Here is a 24,678-nt window from a genome sequence, read left to right on the forward strand (position 1 = left end):
GCTGGCTTCACTGTTGCATCATTATTCAAGTTTATCTGCAGATTGTTGCCAAACTTTGGGTGGAATAGTTTGTGCCATCAGCTCAAGTTTGGGGCGCACAATCTGCTAGTCTTATCGATGAAAACGTACCTTGTACGTGTTTCACATTATTTTCAAACTTACAAACATTTATTTGTTAGTGCACTTGAATGCACTTATTTGTATATTGTTATTTACATTGCAATGGAGTAATTCATGCAGAAATTGTTTCTCACAACATAAGTTCGTTGAATCCATTTCACGCACGAGATGTTTATGGCAGATTTGGAAGTAGACTTAATCATGGACAACCAGATTTTTGCAACATACTTGATAAAAAACTTATATTTGAATTTTGTTGCATTTAGGGATATTTTGTTTTGTTAAGAAATAATCAACTAATGCTTCACACATGATATTTCTCTTCCTTTCATGGAATAAAATCATTTTCTTAATCTTTTTCAAGCAATCTGTAATCGAATTGAATACATATTCAGATTCGTTCGGACTGCCAAGATAGGACGTAACGCTTCCTAAAACTTCACCATCCAACTTATTTAAGAGTTTAATTATGTACCCCTACCCAAGGTAAGCCTTCTAAACTCCAACGTTTCCAGTAAGGGAGCCCCCTTCCGGGTTTCCATGATCGCCTGGACGATTAACTGTCGGGTTCAATTAGTCCGCTAAGAACGCTAAGAATCGTTCCACCTCGGCTCATGTCAGTTGAAACTGACCTACCGCAACGGTATTCAACGTTCAGTTGTGACGTATGTACGACCATCACATTACATGGCGACAGTATCCAAAAACGAACTTACTCCAAGACCATCTATGATAAAAATTACTATACTAGACACTAGTTCCCAGAGAATGCATTCTAATGTTATTTAAACTTGTTCTCAAAATTTAAATTTCTGATGCTTATCAATTAAACTTAATTCAGAAAATCTATTAAACCCAAACAATTATTAGCATTTCATTGAACACATGTAATAGTTTATTTTATAAAACACAATTAATTTGTTTAACATCATACCAAGGTAAAGCCTGGTAATACAAGGTACTGGAGCCGTAGGGAAACAAACAAATAATTCAAGACTAACTGTTAAAGTATTTCTCAAGTTGGCCTTAGCCTAAAAATGCATACTTGTTACGAATAAACTAAAAATTGATAGGTTTAGTGCACGGTTTTGTGTATTGTAAAATAACATCTCTTTGACAGTTAAAATTCTTATCTACTTACTTACTTACTTATCCGGCGCTACAACCGCTTTGCGGTCTTGGCCTGCCTCAGGAGTGTCCGAAACCGCTCACGGTCTCGCGCCTTCGTCTGCCAGTCCGTTATCCCGGCCTTAATGGCGGACGCCTCCACGCCATCTTGTCACCTCATTTTGGGCCTACCACGCCTCCTCTGTCCTTGTAAACGGCCAATCTTATCTACTTAAACAAACCAAATACGATGAATTCGTGAACCTTGTGAATTTGACGGTTTTTTGTTTATTAATATAAATTTGGTTAAGCGTTGAACTATTTTACATTTAAATATATGATAACAGTCCAATGGATATTGAAGTTAATGTAAATTAATTGCATCATCGTTGTTACTAACGATGGTACTGGATCTCTGGATCTGGAATCAATGCTGGATCATATCATACACAATGGAAACGTGTGGGTTTTTGTGCTATAAAATAAATAATCTTACGGTAAGCTGTATACTGGAGGGCCGGACTGGTGGTACAGTCGTCAACTCGTACGACGTAACAACATGCCCGTCATGGGTTCAAGTCCCGAATAGACCGTGCCCCCATACGTAGGACTGACTATCCAGCTATGGTAACAATAAGTCACTGAAAGCCAAGCTCACTTCACTTTAAGTGGGTACAGGCAGGCCCTGACCGGGAGCGGTTGTTGTGCCAAAAGAAGAAGAAGCAGTATACTCACCGAAGCAACCGTTGTATCTAGGCAACTGCAACTATCGTTATTCTTCGATCGAGTTTGAAGAAAGTGGCTGAATGATCTTCACTCAGTACTTATTCATCCCATAGCCAGTTACTGATGTTTTCTGATTGTGATCGTTCTAGTTTTTTTACTTCCTCTTTTACTTTTCTGTCATGTGCATAAGCGGTCATCCCCTAACCGGCATCTCGCGACGTTAGATACGGTTAGAGGAAGCCTGTTTGGAAACGTTCACTGCGCGGTTGTTGACTCTGTTCGCTCCAGGAGAATTTTATATTTCTGGGGATAATCATATTCAACACGCATACATTTGATACGCATTAATTTCAACAATTTATCAAACATTGAAGTATGATTATTTCACTCAACCACAGTACATTCCGTACCGATTGTAACTCATTATAAATTCATTACCTATCAAAATTTCCACTTTATACAACAGGTACATCCGGTGTGCTCATTAAATTGCTTCATAATTTGACGCATAACGACAAAATCAAACGTTAAACATGAAGTAATTGCAGTACGTTGTCCGTTGTCCGTCAGTCTTGTGATATTATTCACAGCATCAGCGAGGCATATCGGTTGGTGTCCAAAGTTTGCGATTCCCTAGTACTTGTGCCAACATTGTCTGATGGTGGCATTTGCAAATATCAATCGTCATATCCTCCCAGTACGGTTAACCGTGACAATTTTGGACTTTTGGAAATTCGGCTACAGTTGCATGTTGGTTTTGCTGCTAGCCAAATGCAGTGATGATTCAAAAATAACCAATTAACAAACCAATAGCATACGTTGCGCAGCGTTGTACGCTGTGAAGTGCAGGGTGGTTTTGCTTAATAATTCATTTTCAAGAACGCAACCAATATCAACATAAACGGCCTCGTCGGGTGCGATGGTGCGTACGAGGCGATGGGTTGCAACCTCGCTCGCGTATCGCCCAAGTGTACGCAAACCGAAAAGCGAACAAAGGATTATTTAATTAATTTAACATGCATCTGGAAATATGTTAGCCGACCTGCCAGAGCTATGCTGAACGGTGAATAAATAACCGATCCAGGGCATTGCATTCGCCTATCATCGCCTGTTCTTCGCTCATGGAGGAGAGTTTTCCTGTTCGAAGCCCTGAACGGCGAACGAAATGCACGTAAAATCTACCGGCCTGCCTGTCACTTTAGTGGCTGCAAGTATTTCATTTGTGGCGCATCGGAACGGAAGAAAGGTGTGACGGCTTCGAGGGTCATAGTTTGCACTCATTATTTATGAGTACGTGACGCGGAATCGGCCGGCAGATGTAATGATAATACATGTTGGTGAATTTCAAGGAAGAAACATCATATCTGCAATTGGATGTAATGCAGGATTCCGATGAAGTGTAATAAATCGGTAAGATATATAACAATAGCATATTGATTGCGATTTTTTTTATTGGTACTGGATCTCTGGATCTGGAATCAATGCTGGATCATGTCATGAACAATGGAAACGTGTGGGTTTTGTTCCATAAAATTAAATAATCTTACTGTAAGCTGTGTAGTCAACGAATAATATTGTAAATACCACGCAGCAAAAGATTCAGTCTTTCCAATAGGAGAGAATTTATAACAAATATCCATGAAAATTCGTGTACTAGGTTTATGATAGCTTGCAATTCTAAAATAAAGTACACACTCCTTCAGTGCACGTAACATACACTTTCACGCAAGTTTATACGAAATTCCAGTCCTCCAATCGACCATTATTTGCATTTTTTTGTTGAACATATTATTTATATCTTCTTTTTAATATCCACTCGACTGTTACGAAGTTTCGTGTCTTAGAGTTCGTTATATACCAATTCGATTCGATCATCATACCAAGGATTACCGAATGGTCCAATTGTCCCGATCGCAACGAAGGAAATGACTTTAACCACTCTTTCTCCTAAGCCCGAGATAGGCTTTTAGCTTCGCTGCAATCAACAACGACGCTTAAAAAAGGCTTGTTTTATTGTTGAATAATTTATTTCGGGGAAGGAAATAGTCATGTTGATAACGTCTCAACAACTAACTTTTAGTTTGTTCTTCAGACTAAAATAACTGATATTTCATTCAAATATGAGGATGCTTACGAGGGTTTGTTCATCAAGAATTTTTGATTTATTTATCAATTGTGTAATAGTTAATGTAGTTTGATGTCTAAAATAGATAAGTTTTTATCATTAACTTAGAATTGTCCGAAAGGGTTCAGATGTCGTATTGAGATTCGATATTGCGTCTTGCGAAACGATATTCAGCTAAATTAGTTTGACATATCTTAACTTAGAGATAGCGATATGAGTGAAAGATGTGTTTTTGGCAATTATAAAACCATTAATATTTTTATTCTTAACACACAAAAATTGGTTTTTGTTGGTTCTTTCATTATTAGAGAAAAGTGAAAAAACCTGCAAAAATGAATAGTTTTGCAATTTTTTTTACTATTTTCATGCTCAGTCTCAGTTTGTTACATCAAAGCTTGAAAAGCAAAACGACGATTCTTCATAATAAGTGTACGTTTACAACTCACATGAAAATACCACAAGCTCTACTCTATACATCCATCACGCTGGTGGGCCCTTTTTGAATACTGGGCACACAACGCCATTTTTTAATACCCTTCTCGTGCACTGCTTTATTTAAACGATTCTGGTTAGTAATGAACTGAATGTTGAATGTGCGGCACTCATCACGCTGAAAGCATTTCCGGTACAAATTTAATTCAAACCCCTACGAAGCCATTCAGTTGGCTCGTTTGAGGGTCTTAGTTGAGCTTTTTTTCCCCCAAACTCCCTTCTCGTTTTCCTTTTCTCATCGACAACGAATGTTTTGTTTTGAATGAAGTAGTGCTTCACAGACCGAGCAAGTACTATTTAAACTCTGCACGGAACCCTTGAACATGGAAGGTTAGAGTGGAAGGCAAAATGAATGAATGAGTGCAAAAAAAGCTAGTAAACATTTTCCTCCCTTTGTGGAAAGTGAGTGGGCAGGAGAGAGAGACAGAGTGCAAAAAAGAAATTGCAGCAAAAGCTAAAGATCCCAGCAATCAAACCACCCTTCTTTCACCCACCCCAGTCACTCGACGCTTTTCTTCGTCTGAACGTTATCAGGTCAATTCGATCTGTCCGACGGCTGCTGTTGCAGACCATGTATTGGTCTGTTTTTCTTATTTGCAGATTTTATCAGAAGGAAATGAAGTGGAAAAAGTAAGCGGCAAAAGCAAGAAAAGCTAAACATCCTGTGGCGCACTCGTTTCGCTCGGTACACTGGCGATCCGAACGATTCGGGTAAGCCATGGATTCAAGCTTTTTTTTCTGTGTGTGTGCGAGGCAGGAAAAGAGGTGAGTGAATAGAATATAGAAGGGGGAAAACAGGCAGAAGAATCTCTCCAGTCCGGCGGTAATGGCGGTGAGAATGAGATAGCTCGGCTACCAGATGGACACCGTTGGAAGGAAATTGCAAAAACCAGCGGTACTCTACGGAACCGTATGGGATCGTCGAGTCTGGGGCCATTGGGTTTTATCCTTTCGCAAGGATGGTGGTTGCCTTTTTGACGCACGTACGGGACGAGTGGCTGGTTGGTAAACGCGAACGAAAAGGTGTTTTGTTTATTTTTGCTGTTGATTTTCGCAACCAATGGCTTTGGTAAAGCTTTTTTTCCGGGAAGCTGTAGCGCACGAACTGAGCGCATGAACAGAGGTAGAGGTACTGATGTACATCAGTTTGGCAATCGCTCGAGATCACCTCTGCTTCGTAAACGTTCTGTTGAACATTCAGGATGGATGCAAGTGCCGAGAGAAAGGCTCAAAAGTAATTGGAAGCAATGTTGGACAACATATTGAAACAGCAACGTTCTGTTAAGCTGTTTTATAAATCTATTCCGGCAGCTTCATTTGGTGGAACTTTTTATACAGAACAAAAAAAAACATTCGCAATTATCATTTGATTATGTGCATAGCAGGTTGGATAGCAGCACGTAGTTTGGAGAGGGGGCAAAACTAAAACCGCTAAAATGCATCGAATGCGAAACTACCGTCTTTCTGTCTTCGCAATTCGCCTGTCTACCGCCTAATGAAAGAAACCATAAAGCGTCTAATTTTGAAAACGCCTTTAAACGTACAAATGGCCGTAATTAAGGGTTACTCGAAGTCGATACCGCAGCACCACCATCGCAGGACGTTTGGCGACCGACTTCCTGAGCGACCGCTTTCATTGCTGCAAATTCCTTTCATGGGACTTGGTCAGCATTTGCCCCGTTGCCCGTACGCTTCCGCTCATTCCCCGCTGCCACTCTGCGCTCCGCTTGCTTTCTTTTAATTCCACTTTAAACGACAAATTAAGCTGTACAGAAAGAATGCTACCGATCGGGCGAATGATAGGGCGAAGAGAGAGAGAGAGAGAGAGTGAGGGTCATAGAACGGAAGAGGGGAAAGAGCATTTCTTGTACCGGAATTTCCACTGTGTCAGCAGTGGGAAGTAATAACGTTGCAGGTATTACAGGGAAACCTGAAATTATGTGCACAGCGCACAGTCGAACCAATTCATGCTATTTTTTGTTCCTTTCCTATCCATTCATAGACATACACTTGCACATACATACGCATACAGACTGAATGGCTGATAGGTAAGCGCTCGGTATGCACCTTAATGTGTCTGTGTGTGTCCATGTGCCCGAGAAGTAAGGGATTTAAATTAAATTCAAATATTTCCCGGAAATTAAGCACACAGCTCACTCTCTCTCTCTCTATCTCCGTGTCCGGACCCGAAATTATCAGCATTTGTCTACGCTTTCTTTCTTTCCCCTTCTTGTGCCCCTACCGTGCGGCGTGCACTTTGCCGTTCCGTTCGAAATGTGCACTCGCAGCTCGGTGCTGCGACCCTGCCTGCATAATGGGATTCCCTTTCCCTTTTTTCACGCCTTGCACAGGAAGCGGAGGAGCGGAAAGAAAGGAAGCACCCTTGCAGGTTGCATGTGTGTGTATGTGTGTGTGTTGTGACGTTCTTACCTGGCCTTGCCTTTGCGAGAGAAATTTATAGCACCCATCAACTGTGGGTACGGTATTTGGCTTTCTGTCCGGCTCTTACCGCACTATTGTTAGGGGGAGGAAAACAAGGACGCAACAAGCAGTGCAGTAATGCGAAACAACCTGTGCAGCAGAAGCAGCAGCAGCAGGTTGCCATGACACCAACACACAAAGAGACGATTGCAATATGGTTGGCAGCACTTAAGCAAACGAGCTCTGTTTGAAGCCGTGTCCTACAGTGTCCGCCTGCTGGCAAGTGTTTCCGGGTGACCAGTTGGCCCTTGGCTCAGACATTCGGGGTTATTAGTTCGTCCAGAGTCACCGTGGCAGGAGGTTGGCAGTCAGTCGAGAGCAGCTGCAAAATTTATTGACATTGGCCGGTTGGAGCAAAGTTTTTCTATTACAAGTGCACACGGATCGAAGAACAACCCAAAAACAAAACAAAAAACCCTGTACTTCGAACATCGAAAACCATCACCACCACCACCAATAGCCGAACACGATTCATTTGATTAGGTTCAGTTCGGTTAGTTTGGCTTAATCTTGCCGGGCTGTGGATGTGCATAATGTACGTGCCAGACGGTGTTGGCAGTGCGAATTAATCTGTGACTGTTCGCCGTGTGAAGTTGTCTGCCTGCGGTTAAGTACACACTCTGCTCAAGTAGTGTGTCCGGAGTGGAAGGAAGGAAGACACACAGTGAAAATCACTCTCCGGGGAGTTCGTCGGGACGCTGGACGCGAGGAAAAAACAAGGACCCCCAAACAATGAGAAACACAATGGTAAAAGTGAGTGCTTTTTTCTTTCTTTATTAGAACTTATTTTCTCCCCATAATACGTACAACTGTGTCTGAGTCTGAGGTTACCCTGTGTGTTCGTGTGTTAGTGTGTGGTGGGATATCTTCATCTCGCCGTCAGTCGGGTATGGCTTTAGCTTTTCTTCACCCTTTCAAGTGTTTTCATCAAGCAAAGTTTATCAGGCTTCTTAGAGCATGAATTAATCAATTGCCCTTCCCACTGCGCTGTTCGCTACGTGTTTGGATCTGTGTGTGTGTCGACACGTGTGTATCTGTGGCCGTATGTGTGCGCGCTTCATCTAGCCTGTAGGTGTGCTTTTAGAGCGCTTTTTTTTCTTGCACACCGCTAAAGATGCCTTTCTCTCGCTGCATTCATTTCTGTTTGCAAGAATCCGCAGCCGGCCCCCTTTCTCCCACTTGGTTATTCATTTGTTTGTGATGAGTTCAAACCGAACGAATGTGGGCGCGCCGCCCAGGAGTGAAAAATAAACTTTTGCAAAAGTTTCGTACCCGGGCAAATCGTCGGGATCGTCTTGCAAATGGACGAATGGAGGGCATATCCGTGGGTAATCTGCTTTTTTGTCTCGGTCTCTCCGTCTTCTCCCGGAGGAAAAAGACCGGTCTGAGCTTTGCAAACCATAAAACATGGGAACGGCAACAGGCTGCAGGCTCCCGAGGCCATCGGGTGGAGGGATCAGAAAAATATGTTTGCCAGTTTGAGCCACCACCGAGTGACAGGAGTGCATCCGGGACCGGGCTCCAGCACGGAGTGGTAGCGCGGGATAAACACTTCTACGGTGCTGCAGATCGGTGCAGCACGTGCGAAAAGCTGCTTCATCAGGAGACCGAAGGAATGCGACCTATTTTCCAGCGCCACCTTGGATGCCACGGACAATGAATGCACGTGAAGCAATGGCCGACCGCGGAAAGAGCACCCTCTCAGCAGCTCGAACGGGGCGCGATCGGGGCAATCTTTTGAAGCTTCCGAGTGTTGAGAGTTGGCAGCGAGCTGGGATTTCCTTTTTGTGCACTTTCTAGTAGGGTTAACGCGGGTAGGTGCACGCAGGGGGAGAACTTTTCCAAAACCGAGCGCCATCGATGCGCCCGCACCGCCTTTGCTTTGAACGATTTCGACGCAGCTTGCTAGGATGTTGTAGAGCGAATGTTTTGGCGAATTGCATTGCTACAACTTGAATTCCGACGGGACTTTAACGTAACGGATACGGGGTTATTCCACTCGGGAACTGAATTGCATTACATTCACCCGATAAAGGTTGAAAATGCATTTTGCTATACAAAACAACAGAATATTGGACCAGATTTATTATTTAGTGGTTTTTGTTCCATTAAAGACACAACGGTGTGTTTTATTGTTGAGTTGAGTTTTATTGTTGAACAAAAACTAGGAATTCCATTTCATTCAACATCTGTGTTGATCACAAAATTCAAAATCTCCTTTAGGAGACTCTATAACACATTTTACAAAGCATTTTAATCATTTTACATAAACATTTTATCAGAGAATAGATTTTATTATTCATAGAACTACAAAAAAGCCAAATTGTAAGTAATTGGTTGAGCCATTTCCTCCAATTATGGCTTTTATGTTTCTTTCACACCTTTCAACCTTTCAACAAACAATATGGTTATGCCAACACACCACCAATGCCAATTAACGATGCCATAACACAATAACGATAAACATGTCAGACAAACATTAACAATAACGCGTCGATTTCCATTAGCTCAATGTCACTAAGCAGTTACCAATAATGTTACCTAGCCAGGCAAAAGAGCAAATTAGGTTGACATTCGTTACGGGGAAAGCAGGTTTTCCATGTCACAAAAATCCGTGCCCTGCGCGGTGTAATTATGAGCAAAATTATGCCTCCCAAACAGCAGGCACACTCAGCTGGATAGGGCTCGGCATTGTTATCGATGTGAAGATATGAATTGTTCTAATATGTTACCGTCTCATTATTGCAGCTATTCAGTCTCCTTCTCACTGGCGGTGTCCTGCTGGGCGTCACGCTGGCAAACGAAACTAATAAGCTTCAGTCCCAGCCTGCCGTTCAATCGGAGCAATTGCTGAGAAACAAACGTGGTCTGCTATCCGCACTTTTTGGCGCTGGAACGGAGCAGACCACGGTACAGCCAGCGGAAGTGCTGCCGATCTATGGCGATCCAGCAAAGCCTCCGCTCCATATGCTGTACGGACATTCAACGGGGCTGCATGGTGGACCTGCTTACCCACCTTATCCGGTGATGTTCCTGCCAGGGCCTCCAGCGGCCGTCGGTGAGCAAAATCCGTACCTTTCTATGCTGGCCTACGGTGGTGTTGCTTCTGCCCCACTGCAACCTGTAACCGGAGACACTAATCATCTTGCAACGCTCGTTGGTTGGCCCGAACCGACAGCATTTCCACCACTGGCACCTTCCACGGAAGCTCCGATTATCGCTGCCCCAGTAACAGAGGATCCAAAGCAGCAGCAAACCACACCAGTCGATCAAAGTTTGGCCAAGTCAGCCTATCTGATGAAATTGAACCTATCACCGGCGGACGAGCGCGAATTGAAGCGATTAGCCAAGTTGCTCGGAGTGACCGATTTCGAGCATCTGCCACCGTTCGAAGATGTCAAAGCGCTCCTTGGCACATCCACGTCAGCCGAAACCATCAAAGCAATCAAAGAGTACGCCTCCACGCCGGACGGGCTGGAACTTATCAAGGACTATGTGATGAGCTACCAGCCAGCCAAACGCATCAGTCTCGGCAAGGAACCGTACGAGGGAAACGAGGTCGCACCGGAAGCATCGGATTCTGCCAAGCCAACTGACGGCGCGGGCTCGTCACTGGGAAGCGGGTTTTTAGCTCAACTGCGCCGACTGAAATCGTTGCTTACATTTGGCTACTTTGATAGTAACAATGAAACGCCAGCAGAGGCGCCGGTAGAAGACGTTACGCCTGAAGTTCTCAGCGAGGCACCCTTTACACCGAACGAGTATCCTGGCTTCGAGGTACGCGATGTGCGTGGATCCGCTGCACCTGTTCCCGTTGCGCATTACTTGATACCGGTGCGTACATTGCCCCGGCACTCTTCTCCCACCGAGTTGAAATATGCATCGGCACTACCGTTCCCTTACGCCGTCCATTACCCATCAGTTGTGCCACAACTTCAGGACTCGAACCCATTCGCCATGCGTACAGAGGTGGAAAGCTTTCAGTACGTTCCCGAAGCGACCAATCCTCAGCTGTTGGTAAGCCAGCCCAGTGCAGCGAGCGTTACCGTGCCGACCGATGCTTCGCTTCCCAAACGTGTCGCACCGCCAACACTGGCCACCGGAGAGGTGCATTCCTTTGAACGGGCGGATATTGAACAACCGGTCCGTACCACCACACCAGCCGAAGGGCAACAGCAGCCTGAGCAAACTTTGAACACTGTTACTAACACCGTTGTAGAGCCAAATGTAACACCGACCCTGAACAATGTCGATGAGCTGGCGCAAGATACAACTGATTTCATCCTGAACGTCCTGGATACCGAGCATTCCACGTAACACGATTTCGGGGGTTGCGAGTGTCAACGATTGATGCGTGTTTGCAGTTGGGAGATTTATCGCATACTTGTCACACTATTTAAAAGTCTGAAAAGGTACCGTAGCTACATTATTGCATCTGTATAAACGAACTCATGAACATGGACTCTCTGTTAGGAGGTGTGTCAATTCTTCAATCGAATTATTGATACCGTCCCACCATTAATTAATCGTGCACTGTATGATTTTAAATTAATAATAATTCTTTGGTGGCAAATCTGTACGGCATGGATTATATACTTATTAAAACAATTATTTAACTAAATCTATGAAATAAAAATATATACTTTAAAAAAATACCCTCGATATTGGTTTTAATGTACAAATGGTCTTAGTTTTTTTTTTAAATTTATTTATTTTTTGTTTATTGTTGTGCTATTTTTTAATTGGGACTATTGTCAATGTATGGCCTATTTATGTTTGACACAGAACTCAACTGACAACGATTGAGATATATAAGTGTACAGTGAATTCAATAATCGTACAACGAGTTTGATTCGTTATAGTGATTCACTCGATGTATTGTAAAAACTCAAAACTTTTCAGTTCGCGGGCCGCATTGCTTCACAATTAACGTTGTTAAGGGCCATTTTTATGCAACCATCACCACAGGTAAAATATTAAATATCGTTTACATTGCAAAATATAAATTGAATATATCTAATTTCTACATCTTTCTTTTATTAAATTTTGATTCCCGTCTTTCAAAAGTAAAAAACTAAATTTTGATGAATGAATAAAAAAATAAGCTCTTTTTTTTAACCTTTACAAAGTCATCGCGGGCCGTAGTTTGTAGATCCCTAGTCTAGGATTACTCCAGGCATTCAGTGTGAGCGTGAATGTGAAGATTATAGACGAAATTTTAAGACTTTCCGGAATACGAATCAAAACGTCCGTAATTTGAAACATGAACTCAAAACTGTCCGGAATATGAATCAAAATAACGTTGCAATTTTACGATTTTTTTGCAATGTTTATAGTAAAATTATTGAAAATAATTATTTTTTTCCTTTAATCTAGAAAGTTTGCTTTAGTAAAGTGAGTTTAACAGGCTCACTTAAATAAATCATAACATACAGCGGTTTGACCGATTAAAGTTGAATTAGTAAGAAAATATGAAATGCCAAAAATGCCTCAAGTATCCCTAATTCGAAGCAATACTGTATGTAAAAAGACTTTTGTACATACAACGCCTACCGTAAATATATGTAAACAGTCGTTTTTCGCAATTTTTAGAAAATACGGGAGAAACATTTAAAAACAGTTAACAGAGATATATAATTTGTGTGAAATGCTATTTCACACCTTTATATTTTTTACATAATTACAAAGACACTACGATTTTTTTGGATTTGATGACTAATTTAAAATCGTATAAAAATAGTAATAACTTGTGGCTTGAACAGAGAAAATTGTTAATGATATGGAACAATGCGGTTGTATTGCAGATTTTCTGCAATTATATCATCATCCAAGCAAGGTTAAAATTTCTATTATTTAATTACTGCTATGAAAGTTAATTGTAGAGATTCTTCAGTTAAGGATCGGCAATATAGTGCGCAAAAGTGCAAAATATTGTTTCCTATTTTGAAATGGTGATATGCATTGCAATTTACAAAGTTTCAAACGGAATTAGATTTGATATACTGAAATATAAAAAATTATAATATATAAAATTATGATATAAAAAATTAAAAAATTGTTTTAATACACTAAATTAAAAATAAATTTGCCCACAAAACATGTTTTATTTATCATTTTGTTTCTTTGAAAAAAAGTTATGGTTGTTTTGAATGTATAATCCATAATATGCTAAAACAAGTTTAAAAAAAAATTCCATGAGAATTTTACCCATTGAGTGAACAACATTTCAAAGCTGATCCAAACAGACAAAACCGAAAAACGATTTCAACAACGATTTTTTACAGAACCAAAATAATTGTTACAGACATAGTTAAGGAATGTAACTATAACCTGACTGTCCATATAGTTACGGTAAGCGCTGTATGTAGATAGTGTAGATTGTATGAAAAGTATAATAATTGGTTCAAATACCCCAAATGTTCAGAAGTTCACTGTTTCGTTGGCATTATTATTGATGCATTTTCTTTAAAAATGATGTAATGTTCTATCGTTTTATGTTTTAGTGTTAAAGTTTTTAATTTGTTAAAAATGGTAAATTCTATTATTTCGTACAAGTCACTTTCTCAATTAGCCACAGCTTCGATCTAATGATGTCTTCTGCCAAATACATGTCCTGCCAAGTTTTAGGAAAAGAATCATTTCATTTTCCAGTAGATCCAAACAAACTTTCAAGAAACACTCATCAACCACACACTTGTGTAACTTGCAATTATACGACACATCTCCTCCTGCTATCGAACGATTCGTGGTATCGAAACTTTCATCTACTTGAACGATACTCAAAACAAGTGTTTCTAGAACGCAATTGAAATTACTCGTTTTGCGGACTTTTACTCGTCAAGGAAAGGTGAGCAATTTGATCAGTTCGTTATGCGAAAAACTCGGAATAAGGGGTTCCACTGTAAAACAAATTGCAACTAATAGATGCTGAAAGATGTGGTTATCTTACCGCTAAGAATATCTTGACGTATAAAACCTATTAAGACTTCTTCTTCTTCTTCTTTGGCTCAACAACCGATGTCGGTCAAGGCCTGCCTGTACCCACTAGTGGCCTTGGCTTTCAGTGACTAATTGATTCCCCCCCATAGCAGGATAGTCAGTCCTACGTATGGCGGCGCGGTCTATTTGGGGATTGAACCCATGACGGGCATGTTGTTAAGTCGTACGAGTTGACGACTGTACTACGAGACCGGCTAAACCTATTAAGACACTTTTCCATAAATCGTTAAGCTTCAAACCGCAACTTGTTTGCATTTGATTGTATATATACTCTGGATATTTGGGTTTACTTAATATCAATCTATTAAATCATTCTACTGCTACTGCAACACCTACATCAAGCTTGGAGTGGCTAGATAGTCAAATTGTATGCCAAATTGCACATAAAATAAATACACCTCAATACATACATTTTAGCGAAACAAACATGAGTCGTCTATACATGCGCTGAGAGTATCTTAACTCGTTCTTTATAAATCACTTTTTGACAACTTCATTATATCTAGGTATAAGTTCTTTTCATTAAAAATAACTTCCAAGCAGGGCAATTTTTAAATTATGTGTACAACAATTCTTTACGATATTCGAATTGTAGAGACTTCACTCTTTATTTTGTACTAAGAACAGTTGCAAAATTATAACAAATCTTTAGGCTTCGAACGAATGGTTTGGAGTGGCTCAGCGTCTTTGTGTCCCATGTTAAACCTTTTTAATTCTTGGAATTTTGGCAAATAACAGTCATTAGGAGCTACTTAGCTATATGTAAATTTTTTCACATGAAATTCAATTGAAGTTTCCCCGATGCTACTTCAAAATTACACGTCCTGTAGAAATATGTAATGAAACAGCGAGTGTACAACGAATTAGTGCCACCGAGCTGCTTATTTTCGTGGAATCAATTAGTGTGAAGTTATTACTGGTAATGCACACTCTCTTAGGTGTTGCTTTACCATGAGCGAAATCTAAGTAAAAAGAGCAAAAACAACAAAAAAAGACAGACTGCAAAATGATCTATTATCCCATCTCCACGGTACCCACGTGCACGGGCATCGGGCTGTTTTTGCTGATTTGCAAATGAGCTTGTTCATGGTTGAGCGATTGATGTATCGCTTAGCAGCGAGTGGAAGTGTGCCATAAAAATATGCTACATTAAAAATGAGTCCGGAAGCAAAAGTTTTGCCTCCGCTTTTTCTATTCATCCCGACGGTGATGGCTCCCGGCATCTCGTGTTGTTTGTAACATCAAACTATTCGTTTTTTCCTCTCTCTTTGTGCTTGATGAAGAGCTGCCATCAATGAGCCTTGTGTTATTTTTCGTACGTCACAAGCTATTGTAGGTTTTATTAAAGCTCAGAATGGTTAAATTAAAGCCCAAAGCAATGAAAACAAAGCCCCAGACGCAAACGCTTGTTTACGGGGGTGAATGTCTTGGGCCGATGGGCCAAACTTTTCACTTCGTTCCACTCTAAAATAATACCTGACACGGTACGGAGACGGGGGAAAGGGCACTAGCATCCTGGCAGATGGTTAGAGTTTTGTGGCAAATCGGGAACAGATTGTACGTGTTGGTCTTACGATTTTGGCTTCGGGTTGTTTGTTTCGTTCGTGGCGGAAGTCTTACTAGAGACGACAGGGATATAAGGCACGAGGAACGAAAAGGAAGGGTACAAATGTTCAAATCATATCTTTTACTTTTGCAGCGTCTTCTCTCGGTCGCCGTTTGCCCGTCGTCGTCACCGTTGGCAGTTTGTTGTGCTTTCCTAATTGTTGTTGAGATTAAATAATTTACCGAAACGTAACATCAACAGGCGAAAAGCCAACTTCAACCAACAATTAACGTTGGCATGGTGAATAAGGGCAGAATTTTAATTTCATAAACATTGTTTTAGGGAAGGAGTTTTAATTTATGGAGATGGGCCATTTAGAAAGAAAGTAAAAACGCCCAACCTCAGACTAGCTGGAGGTTAATTTGTAAAGTTGTATTGATCAAGCATCTGCGAGGGGGTGCGTAATCTGTTTGCGAGCTTGAAGCCTTGCAAATACTTTCTACACCTTACAGCTCTTTAATGTTTTGAGCTCTAAATTTCCAGGACCAAAGTGTAGATGTGTTTCCGGATGTGTGTAGAATTTCAAAGCGCAGCTAAAGGTAATTTCAACCTTTAAATAACACATTTGCAGGTTTGTTAAATTTGATGAAGAATAAACACAGCACTTCAAGTTGAAATGAACAGTACATAAAGAGGAATGTTTCTTCGGCATCTAGAAGAATAAAAGACCCTGTGTCACATGACCCAAGTACCGGGTATCCTTCGTCTCGAATGTTTCTCTCGAGGATGTTTGTTTATATCTTGTCATCGTTCGATGCAGTTTGCCAGTTGAATGTAAACACTACAAAAAAGCATTCCCATCTCAAGAACGCTGTACAGCAGGTCCAGGACAGACGGAGCGGAGTCTCTGTCCATCGATTGTTCCGAGCGGTTCGGAAGGATTCGATGGTCAAAGCTGACTCAGACAGAGTGAAAAGAAACTGAGCATGACACAGAGATTCCACGATACCATTGCTATCGCCACAGTGCTGGTGGCGGAAATGAGTAGCAAGAATGAACTTGCGCCACGTGTGCTGTTGAGCATGTATGTGAAGCGAACAAGTCGCCCGAGGAAAGTGTGACCCAGAAAATGTGAAAAGGCGGTTTTGAATGTGTGGATGTGCAAAAAAAAAAGAAACCCCACTCGAATGCCTTGGGTTATGTAAAATGAAATAAAATATATGGCCCTCTAACACTCATTGATAGACGAACAAACGAATGGAATGAACGGTAGAGAAATCGGTCGGCCGGAAGGCAAGGATGGAAAATAAACTTGACGCGAGTCATGTGGCAGCAATATTTGGAGCTGAAGTTGACACCCTGCACTCGGCGGTAAGAGCAATGAAGAGCAGCAGTGATGTGAAAAAGAAGAAAAAAGTGAGAAAAAGAATATTTCGATATAAATTCCATGCCCCCGTCCCTTCAACAAGAACTCTTTCTATACAACCACCAAGCGCCAAAAGGATGGGAGAGGGTATCTAAATAGACCGAAAATGTGTGACAACAGAGAGATGGTAAGTACGCGTTTCTGTGACGCCTGCACCGAGGACAGTGTTGTGTCGGGACAGTTTGAAGTGTATTAGGGTAAAAAGACAAGAAAGAGCGGAATCGATCAAGATGGTGTACCACGGCACATGGAGAATGTGTGAAAAAGTACGTGCGGGCAGGCAGGTCATTGGGTTGGAAAATTTAATATCTGCCCATGCCACGGCAATGGTTGTGTGCAATGCATGCGATAAAAGGCGTGTATTGAGAGCGTACTTTGTGGGTATTGCTGTCACTACGCTAAATTAATTAGATTGTTCACTTGATTGAGCGTTATTTGTAATGTTATTTATGTGCACGTGGTTTACGGGGCATACTAATGAAATAATTTAATTGATAGGACACTTGTTTTGATTGAAGTTACAAACGTTATTGACTTTGATTTGATTTTATCTGATTCTAGTAAACAAGGTCTATACATCAGGTTGAACACTGAGTATATAAATTATCATAGACAAAAGCTACATAATAATTAAACAAACATGCACCATGATAGCAGACATATGTAAATTGTTGCAATAGCGTGTGGTATGATACAAAATAGATTTTAATTAATTATTTAGACATAAGTAGAATGTAGGAATAGATTTGTCAGTTTAGGTATTAGGTAGCAAAATGTTAAATCTTGTATAACACCTTGACCTTTTAACTTTTAATAACAAGCATTGATAGAAATTAGAGGTGGACCTTTACGTTCTACAAGGTGACGGGTGAAACAAAGAACATGAACGTGATTTTTAGGCCTATCATATTGCGGCATTTAAGAAAATTCACTCGAACGTTCATTTTGCTCATTTTGATATGATTTGACAAGTTGCTTTCCCGTCGGCTGTTTTGAGTCGATGAAGCTTAAATTGGAATCGTATATCTCGATTGAGTATATTCTGCCGATAGCTCAAGCTGTCGGAAACATGCAAATTCGACCATTGTGATCGCTATCTACATTTGTAGGGGAAAGCGAGGCCAAATGGGCATGTTAAGCAGTTTACTGAATATTCCTTTGAATATGCGAGAAAACACAAATTATTATTACACTATTACATGCCTCCCTCATTTATCTATGGATTCAAATTGCCACATAGAATGAAAACAACTTAAAAACATGAAAAAAGAGTAAAATAAAAGTTGATGTATTATGAGACGCTTTTTTGCCACGCAGGGCAAAATGGACATAGCCCTGGGGCAAAACGGGCATATGTAAACAAAACGTGACATGTCAAAACACTGGGGCAATATGGGCCACAACAACTGCGCTTAGGTAATAGTCTATGATTTTGCGCATGTTTTATGTAATGCATTCTCGTCCTTTATTTTGTTTTGCTGTTCAGGAAAACCCTTAAAATTCTTCAAAATATATTTTAAAATTACATCAAAATGATACTTAATTTTATTTTGCATTTTTATTGGTAATTTGTTATTAAAGGGTTATAAAACTTACATGGCGTTCCAAGAACTCTCCAATGAATACATTTTGGGGATTGGAATGTATCTTTGTAGTAAAATAATGCTTAAATAGAAGGAATCCTTCATCGACTCTTCATCGATTCTTCGAATCCTTCATCGACTCGAATGGCGAATATGATACCAAATATTCTTCTGTTTGATTCTGGGGCTTACAACAGAGTCGAGAGTCGTTCGACGTATATGATAGGCACCTGTTCGGTTATTTCGTATTTTTACAAATAGCACCTGTAGCGTATGTGAGTCGGTACAATTTTCTAAAAAAAGGTAGAGCTACAGATTGACCAGGTCGCCTAAACAGCTAGCCAATATTGACAATCTATCATTAGACAGTAGAACGCATTGTGCAATTTAAAACCGACCGTTTCTTGTTTTGCTGTTACATTCTTGTTCCGGTGGTTTTTTTTCAAAATGATCATGGATGGGTGTCCGGTCTCGTAGTACAGTCGTCAACTCGTACGACTTAACAACATGCCCGTCATGGGTTCAATCCCCAAATAGACCGCGCCGCCATACGTAGGACTGACAATCATGCTATGGGGGGGAATCAATTAGTCACTGAAAGCCAAAGCCCACAAGTGGGTACAGGCAGGCCTTGACCGACATCGGTTGTTGAGCCAAAGAAGAAGAAGAAGAGATCATGAACGCATGCATTCAATTTGATGATTCTTTTTTAATATCAATGTATCTAAAGAACCAAAGCGTTTTATTCTTGTGAACTGGTTTATTGAGGCTGGTTCATTTGGCACATCTCTAATAGAAAAAAAGATGAATAGAACATCATAAAGCTATTAACAAACAATGAGGAGAGCCTAAAATTACGGACCCATTATCGATTGTAAGATAAATGTAATTCTTCTACTACTATTTCTACTACTACTTATCTAGTAAATAAGTTTTTTTTCATACTTCAATTAATTTGGTAGCTTTCATTTTTATTTTTTAGTATCGTATAATTGTAACAATACAAATTTCTTAGTAGCTTGTGCACTTCGTGTTGTAAAAATAAAAAGGATATGTCTTTTTCAACTTGAATATATTGATTTCAAGTATAATTTTTAAGTAATTATCATTAAATTGAAAAACAACGAATATTTAAAACATGTTGTGAAATTTAAAATAAATACATATCATTCAGAAATTCCTAAAATAATCATGAATATGTACAGGTGGTTACAAAATTACCCTCAATTCCTAGAAGTGAATAGGAAGTCGAGGAAGCCCTTTTAAAAGCTTCACATATTTAAAAGCAATAAACACCGTGCGAGAGAAAATTCCATAGAAATAAGATGATAATAGTCGTTAGCAGAGCAAAGGATTAAAACTCAGCTGCGGAGGCGAACGAGGCGAAATAGTGTGAGAACCATAATGATGAGAATAAAAGACATTAACTCATCGTCGTATCAACAGATTTGCTTGCTTCCATGCCGCGTACCTACTTTTCTTCGGTAGCAAAACGGGGATTTTAAGCGACCGGCATAATGCACAGTATATTCCAAAGCAAAGTGATGATTTCCAAACAATCTGTTCAGTTTTTTGTGTGCAACCGTTAGTGGCAGGTTTGTTTTAAAAATGGGAATAATCCTTTTAAAATATTTAAACTACTGCTCTAAGAGTGTCTAATCATTGTGCTTATAATGGATCATAAATTTGCAATGAGCAGCTTGTGCCGTGCCGAGCAGATTCGGTGCATCATGGCCACGACAACCGACGAGGAGTGAGAAAAAACGCAAACACACACTTGCACAAAACATCCAGATTTATCACAACATGATTTATTGTGAATTAACAATGGTGCCAAAAGTATTATCTAGTAAAATGTGTTTTCTTATGCGACCGCCAGTGCGACGGGGGCCGACCATGGAAGCGGGGCGATAAAATGGATGAATAATAAACAATGTACGCCGAAAATGAACGCGTGAGCGATTCATAAAGACATTCCTCTTCAGGCCCGGAGATGACGCGGGGGCATATTTAAACGAAGAAAAATTGTCCCCTGTCAGCTGGATTGAGTGAAATGATTTAGAATGGCTTCGTTTAATTAACAAGAAAGAAACAGAATACACTGTACAAATGATAGAAACCAGAGAGAGAGAGAGAGGGAGAGAGAGAGAGAGAGAGAGAGAGAGAGAGAGAGAGCGAAAGAAAGTGAAGAACAGCAAACCAAGCGGATGTATAATAAAATATGCGCTCCGGGCAGGTGGTAATATCTTGTCATTTTTATTAAAAGTGAAACATGTTGTACGATGTTGAAATTAAATGACACCGACGATGTGCAAGCGATGGCCAAATATAGCATACGGCTCATGAGGCTTTCGGTCCGTACTGGCAAGATGCGGTTAAGCGATTGAAGGAATCCATTTTGAAAATTAAATAGACATCGATGTATGATTATATTTAAAAGGAGAATTTTGGGAAAGCTTGTCATTGATGGGGAAATTTCTTTGATGTGTACGGCGAACTTGTTACTTTTGGCGTATTTCGCAATTTGTAGAGAAAGATTTTTAAAATAAATCAAATTTTAGATTTCGATAAACTGTTACATCCATTCATGGTAAAACGAATTCGGGTTTACAATTCGAAGATGAAAGACGACTAAATTTAAAAAAAACAGCAACATTATTTTCATATTTTCTCCATATTTCTCCTCATCCAGCATGTTCGCTTGTAACTAAGTTGAATACTTTTTCATGAATCCAATCAACATTTCGCTACTCCAGGTTACGAAACAATATAAAAAGCTAAAAATATGTGATAAAAGCTCACATTCTAACAAATGTATCAGATGTAATACTTGTTGCGTAGTAATTTCCATTGTACACTGTTTGAAACAGTAACAAATTTGGTTAGTGTTTTCAATATATGTTTCGCAAATATAAAATACCAAATAGAACAATCAATGCATATTTTATGCCCCTGTTATTGAGATCATTGCGACCTGTAAGCAATTCCATTTAAATCTCAATAGATAATTGAATAGAAATATACAATAGAAATGGAATTATAATAATTATTACCTTTGATGATTTCTCTGTAAAAAACGAAACGAAAAAAATCTAGCAATTGCCACGTGCAGTTTCAGCGTAATTTCGGACACAATTGGTACTTTTGGCATGCGTCGCCACATCTGGAATTTCCATTGCGGTAAACGGTCCAGGCAAAGAGCGATCGGATGAAATTGTTATTATTCTGCCAACCGTTCCACATTGTGTGTGATAGCACCGGCACGCCGAAAACATTTTGAAACGTTTTGAAACATTTGTGCTACGCTTGAAGGACATACCGGGCAGATTTGGACCTGATTTAATGGCACGGAATGAATGACTGTAGTGTGGAGCTATTTTTATGATCTTTTCCCGCCTGCTCACAGTTCAGCAGTGATAGTTTGAGCTTGTCGAGCAGCAAAAAGCACATGCTTAAACGATAGCAACAAATATAGCAACAACAGCAAAACAACAACAAAAAAAGCAGACAACAAACGCACTGGATGAAAAATTCGTCACCATTGCATATGTTTGCAGCGTAGCGGAGCATGATTTATGCTGCACCGTTTATGCTACCGCCGAGCCGCCTTCGGTGTACAGTGTTGCGCTATCGTACGTGCACGGCTACACGTACGCCGGTGTGCTGCGTGCGGATAAACGGTATGAAGTATTGATGTGGAAAATTTATGATGTGTTAGAGTTTTCTGCTTTTTGAGTTTGGAATAGAGCAAAATACGAAAAAAAGGTTCAGTCGTACCAGCGTTCAAAGAACACTATCCCAGTTGAAACACACCGAAGGAAGCACCTTCTCCACTCTATCATAAAAAAGCGGGTGAAAACAATTTCACTAAACAAACGCTACGCGTTCCATGGTGGCAAAAAGGGCAAGCATTTAATCCTTTGCACTTTTGGTGTGAAGTTTAGGGGAGCATCAATTATTTTTCATTCCGTTTATTCACATCACGCTGCAGCAAATGTTCAGTCTTTGATTTGCACGGCTCTCTCAAATTGTGTATGGTATGGTAATAAATTGGGCGTGAGACAGTACAAAACGAATGTTGTGAATGCAACATCGATACATTATTTTTATACAAAGCATCTGCAGTACTCAGCATTAGTATGATATACAAAGTGCAAATAATTTAAAAAAAATGCTGCTTTCAACCAGCGCTCACATTTCAGATATTATTGATGCTGGCACCCATTCAGCGGCTAGCTTAGGTTTGAGATGTAGATGTAGACTAGTTGGGATAGAATTTTCGAACTCAGCCTATGCAAAGTGTTATACATACATGCTTTTAACCTTGAAGGTTGAAAGGAAATCAAGCTATCAGAATTGGGATCGGTAATGTGTATCTTCTTTTTAAATCAGTCTAATGTTGGTGTTGGATTTTGGATTATCAATAATATTTCGAATATGAATTCAAATAGGAAAACACAGACGAATTAGAAGGAACTAAACCATAGGATATAGATAAAACTACTTGACTAATTAGGACTGCATGAAATGAACTGCTCGAACTACACGAATGAACTTTGTAATGAATTATGTAATGAACTATAGGACAAACGAATACACAGTTGCAAACAGACCGGCGATTAAGGAGCACTCTTCTCATTTTCATTATCATCAAATTTACACAAGTTAATATCACAATCCAGCAATTTTGTGAATATATTTCAGGCATAAATATCACCTCTTATTTACCTCATAAAAATAAGAAGTAATGATGGAAAGAAGTTTTCCACGAATTGCGATATTAATCATGTATAAAAATATGAATGGTAGTATGCTCTCTCGTGGAAAATAAGATTATCCACCTAAGGCCAAGGGTCTCCAAGCTTTTCAGTTCGAGGGCAGCATTGCTTCACAAATTACGATATTTTGAGCCATTTTGGTTTTGAAAGAGTGAAAGTTTAATTCTGTTTATGATCAAAAACTAGATTTCCAAATTTCTACAGCTTTTATTAAATTTTATTCATTCTTGACTTTCGTCTTTCAACAGTCAAAAATTAATTTAGATTAATTATTCAAAATAATAAAGCGTCATCCATCAATAACATAACGCAAAATTTCAAATTATCTAGCGTCACAAACTGTAACGTTGGAAGAGACCCCACCTCAAAAATTATGTAACAATATGAACTCACCCACACCCCCCCCCCTCCCCCACCAGTTACAGATACTTTATATGTTACGTATTTCTTACCAATTACAAACGAAATTGGTATTGTTGGCAGGAGTTTCGGCTGCATTTTCGATATATCGCAATGCAACGTTACTGCGACGATCCATTGGTAAGTTTGTCCGTCCGTCCGTGCGTGGTAACCAAATTCCATCGACCTTCGTATAAACCGGCCCCTACCAATGAAAGACTTTTCGGCTGCGTGGTACATAAGAAGTATCGAGATCTTTTTTTATCCGGCATAATCGTGAAAATTGTTAAGTTAAGAAGAAGAATCATCGTTTATTACTCATTCGAAAAAATAATAAAATATTTTATTTTCCGCTACGTAACAAAATAAAACACCCCCTCTCTCCCATGTAACACACTCCACATAAATTTATATTAAACACAACACAATTTATATTAAAACCAAATATATTAAAACCTAAAATTTGCATCATCATGAACAGCAAAACGGAAATTTAAACGGTTTGCATCGAATTCAAGATACAAATTCATATTAAAAGGCGAGTGTTGATACCAAGTTCCTAATCAATAAAGCATTATATCTTGCTGACACCAATAGGCAAAACTGAAGCTTATGAGTGTGTTTTTCTGTGAATCTATCTGAATACAGGTGTGCTGTATCACCCTTTTCATCACAAAAATCCCATCATTGTATCATTAACACTAGGTTTACGGGCGTCTCATTTTCTTTATGGGGTTTCATTTTTTAGAAAACATGTTGCAACTAAACCAAATAAACTAAATATAATCAACCCACTCGTTGATTCGACGGGTTCCGTAGAGATAGGTATAACACATATGTATCTGAAAAGCAATGCAACTTAAGAGAATAATACTTATGCTACAAACTCATAATGA

At 39.7% G+C, this 24,678-nt stretch overlaps 1 protein-coding gene across 1 annotated transcript; it reads left to right on the forward strand.

The window, feature by feature from the left end:
- The first annotated feature begins 7,218 nt into the window (after window positions 1-7,218).
- Window positions 7,219-11,669, forward strand: LOC120897360. The gene is made up of 2 exons (XM_040302195.1): window positions 7,219-7,804; window positions 9,800-11,669. The coding sequence occupies exons 1-2, from the start codon at window positions 7,784-7,786 to the stop codon at window positions 11,366-11,368; spliced, it is 1,590 nt and encodes a 529-aa protein (XP_040158129.1). The 5' UTR covers window positions 7,219-7,783; the 3' UTR covers window positions 11,369-11,669.
- The last annotated feature ends 13,009 nt before the right edge of the window (window positions 11,670-24,678 follow it).

This window comes from Anopheles arabiensis, chromosome 2 (assembly GCF_016920715.1).
Source record: "Anopheles arabiensis isolate DONGOLA chromosome 2, AaraD3, whole genome shotgun sequence".
NCBI lineage: Eukaryota > Metazoa > Arthropoda > Insecta > Diptera > Culicidae > Anopheles > Anopheles arabiensis.

Coding starts and splice junctions, on each gene's coding strand:
- LOC120897360 (XM_040302195.1), top strand. CDS start 7,784: ATGAGAAACACAATGGTAAAA. Junction 7,805..9,799: donor TGAGAAACACAATGGTAAAA/GTGAGTGCTTTT, acceptor TCATTATTGCAG/CTATTCAGTCTCCTTCTCAC.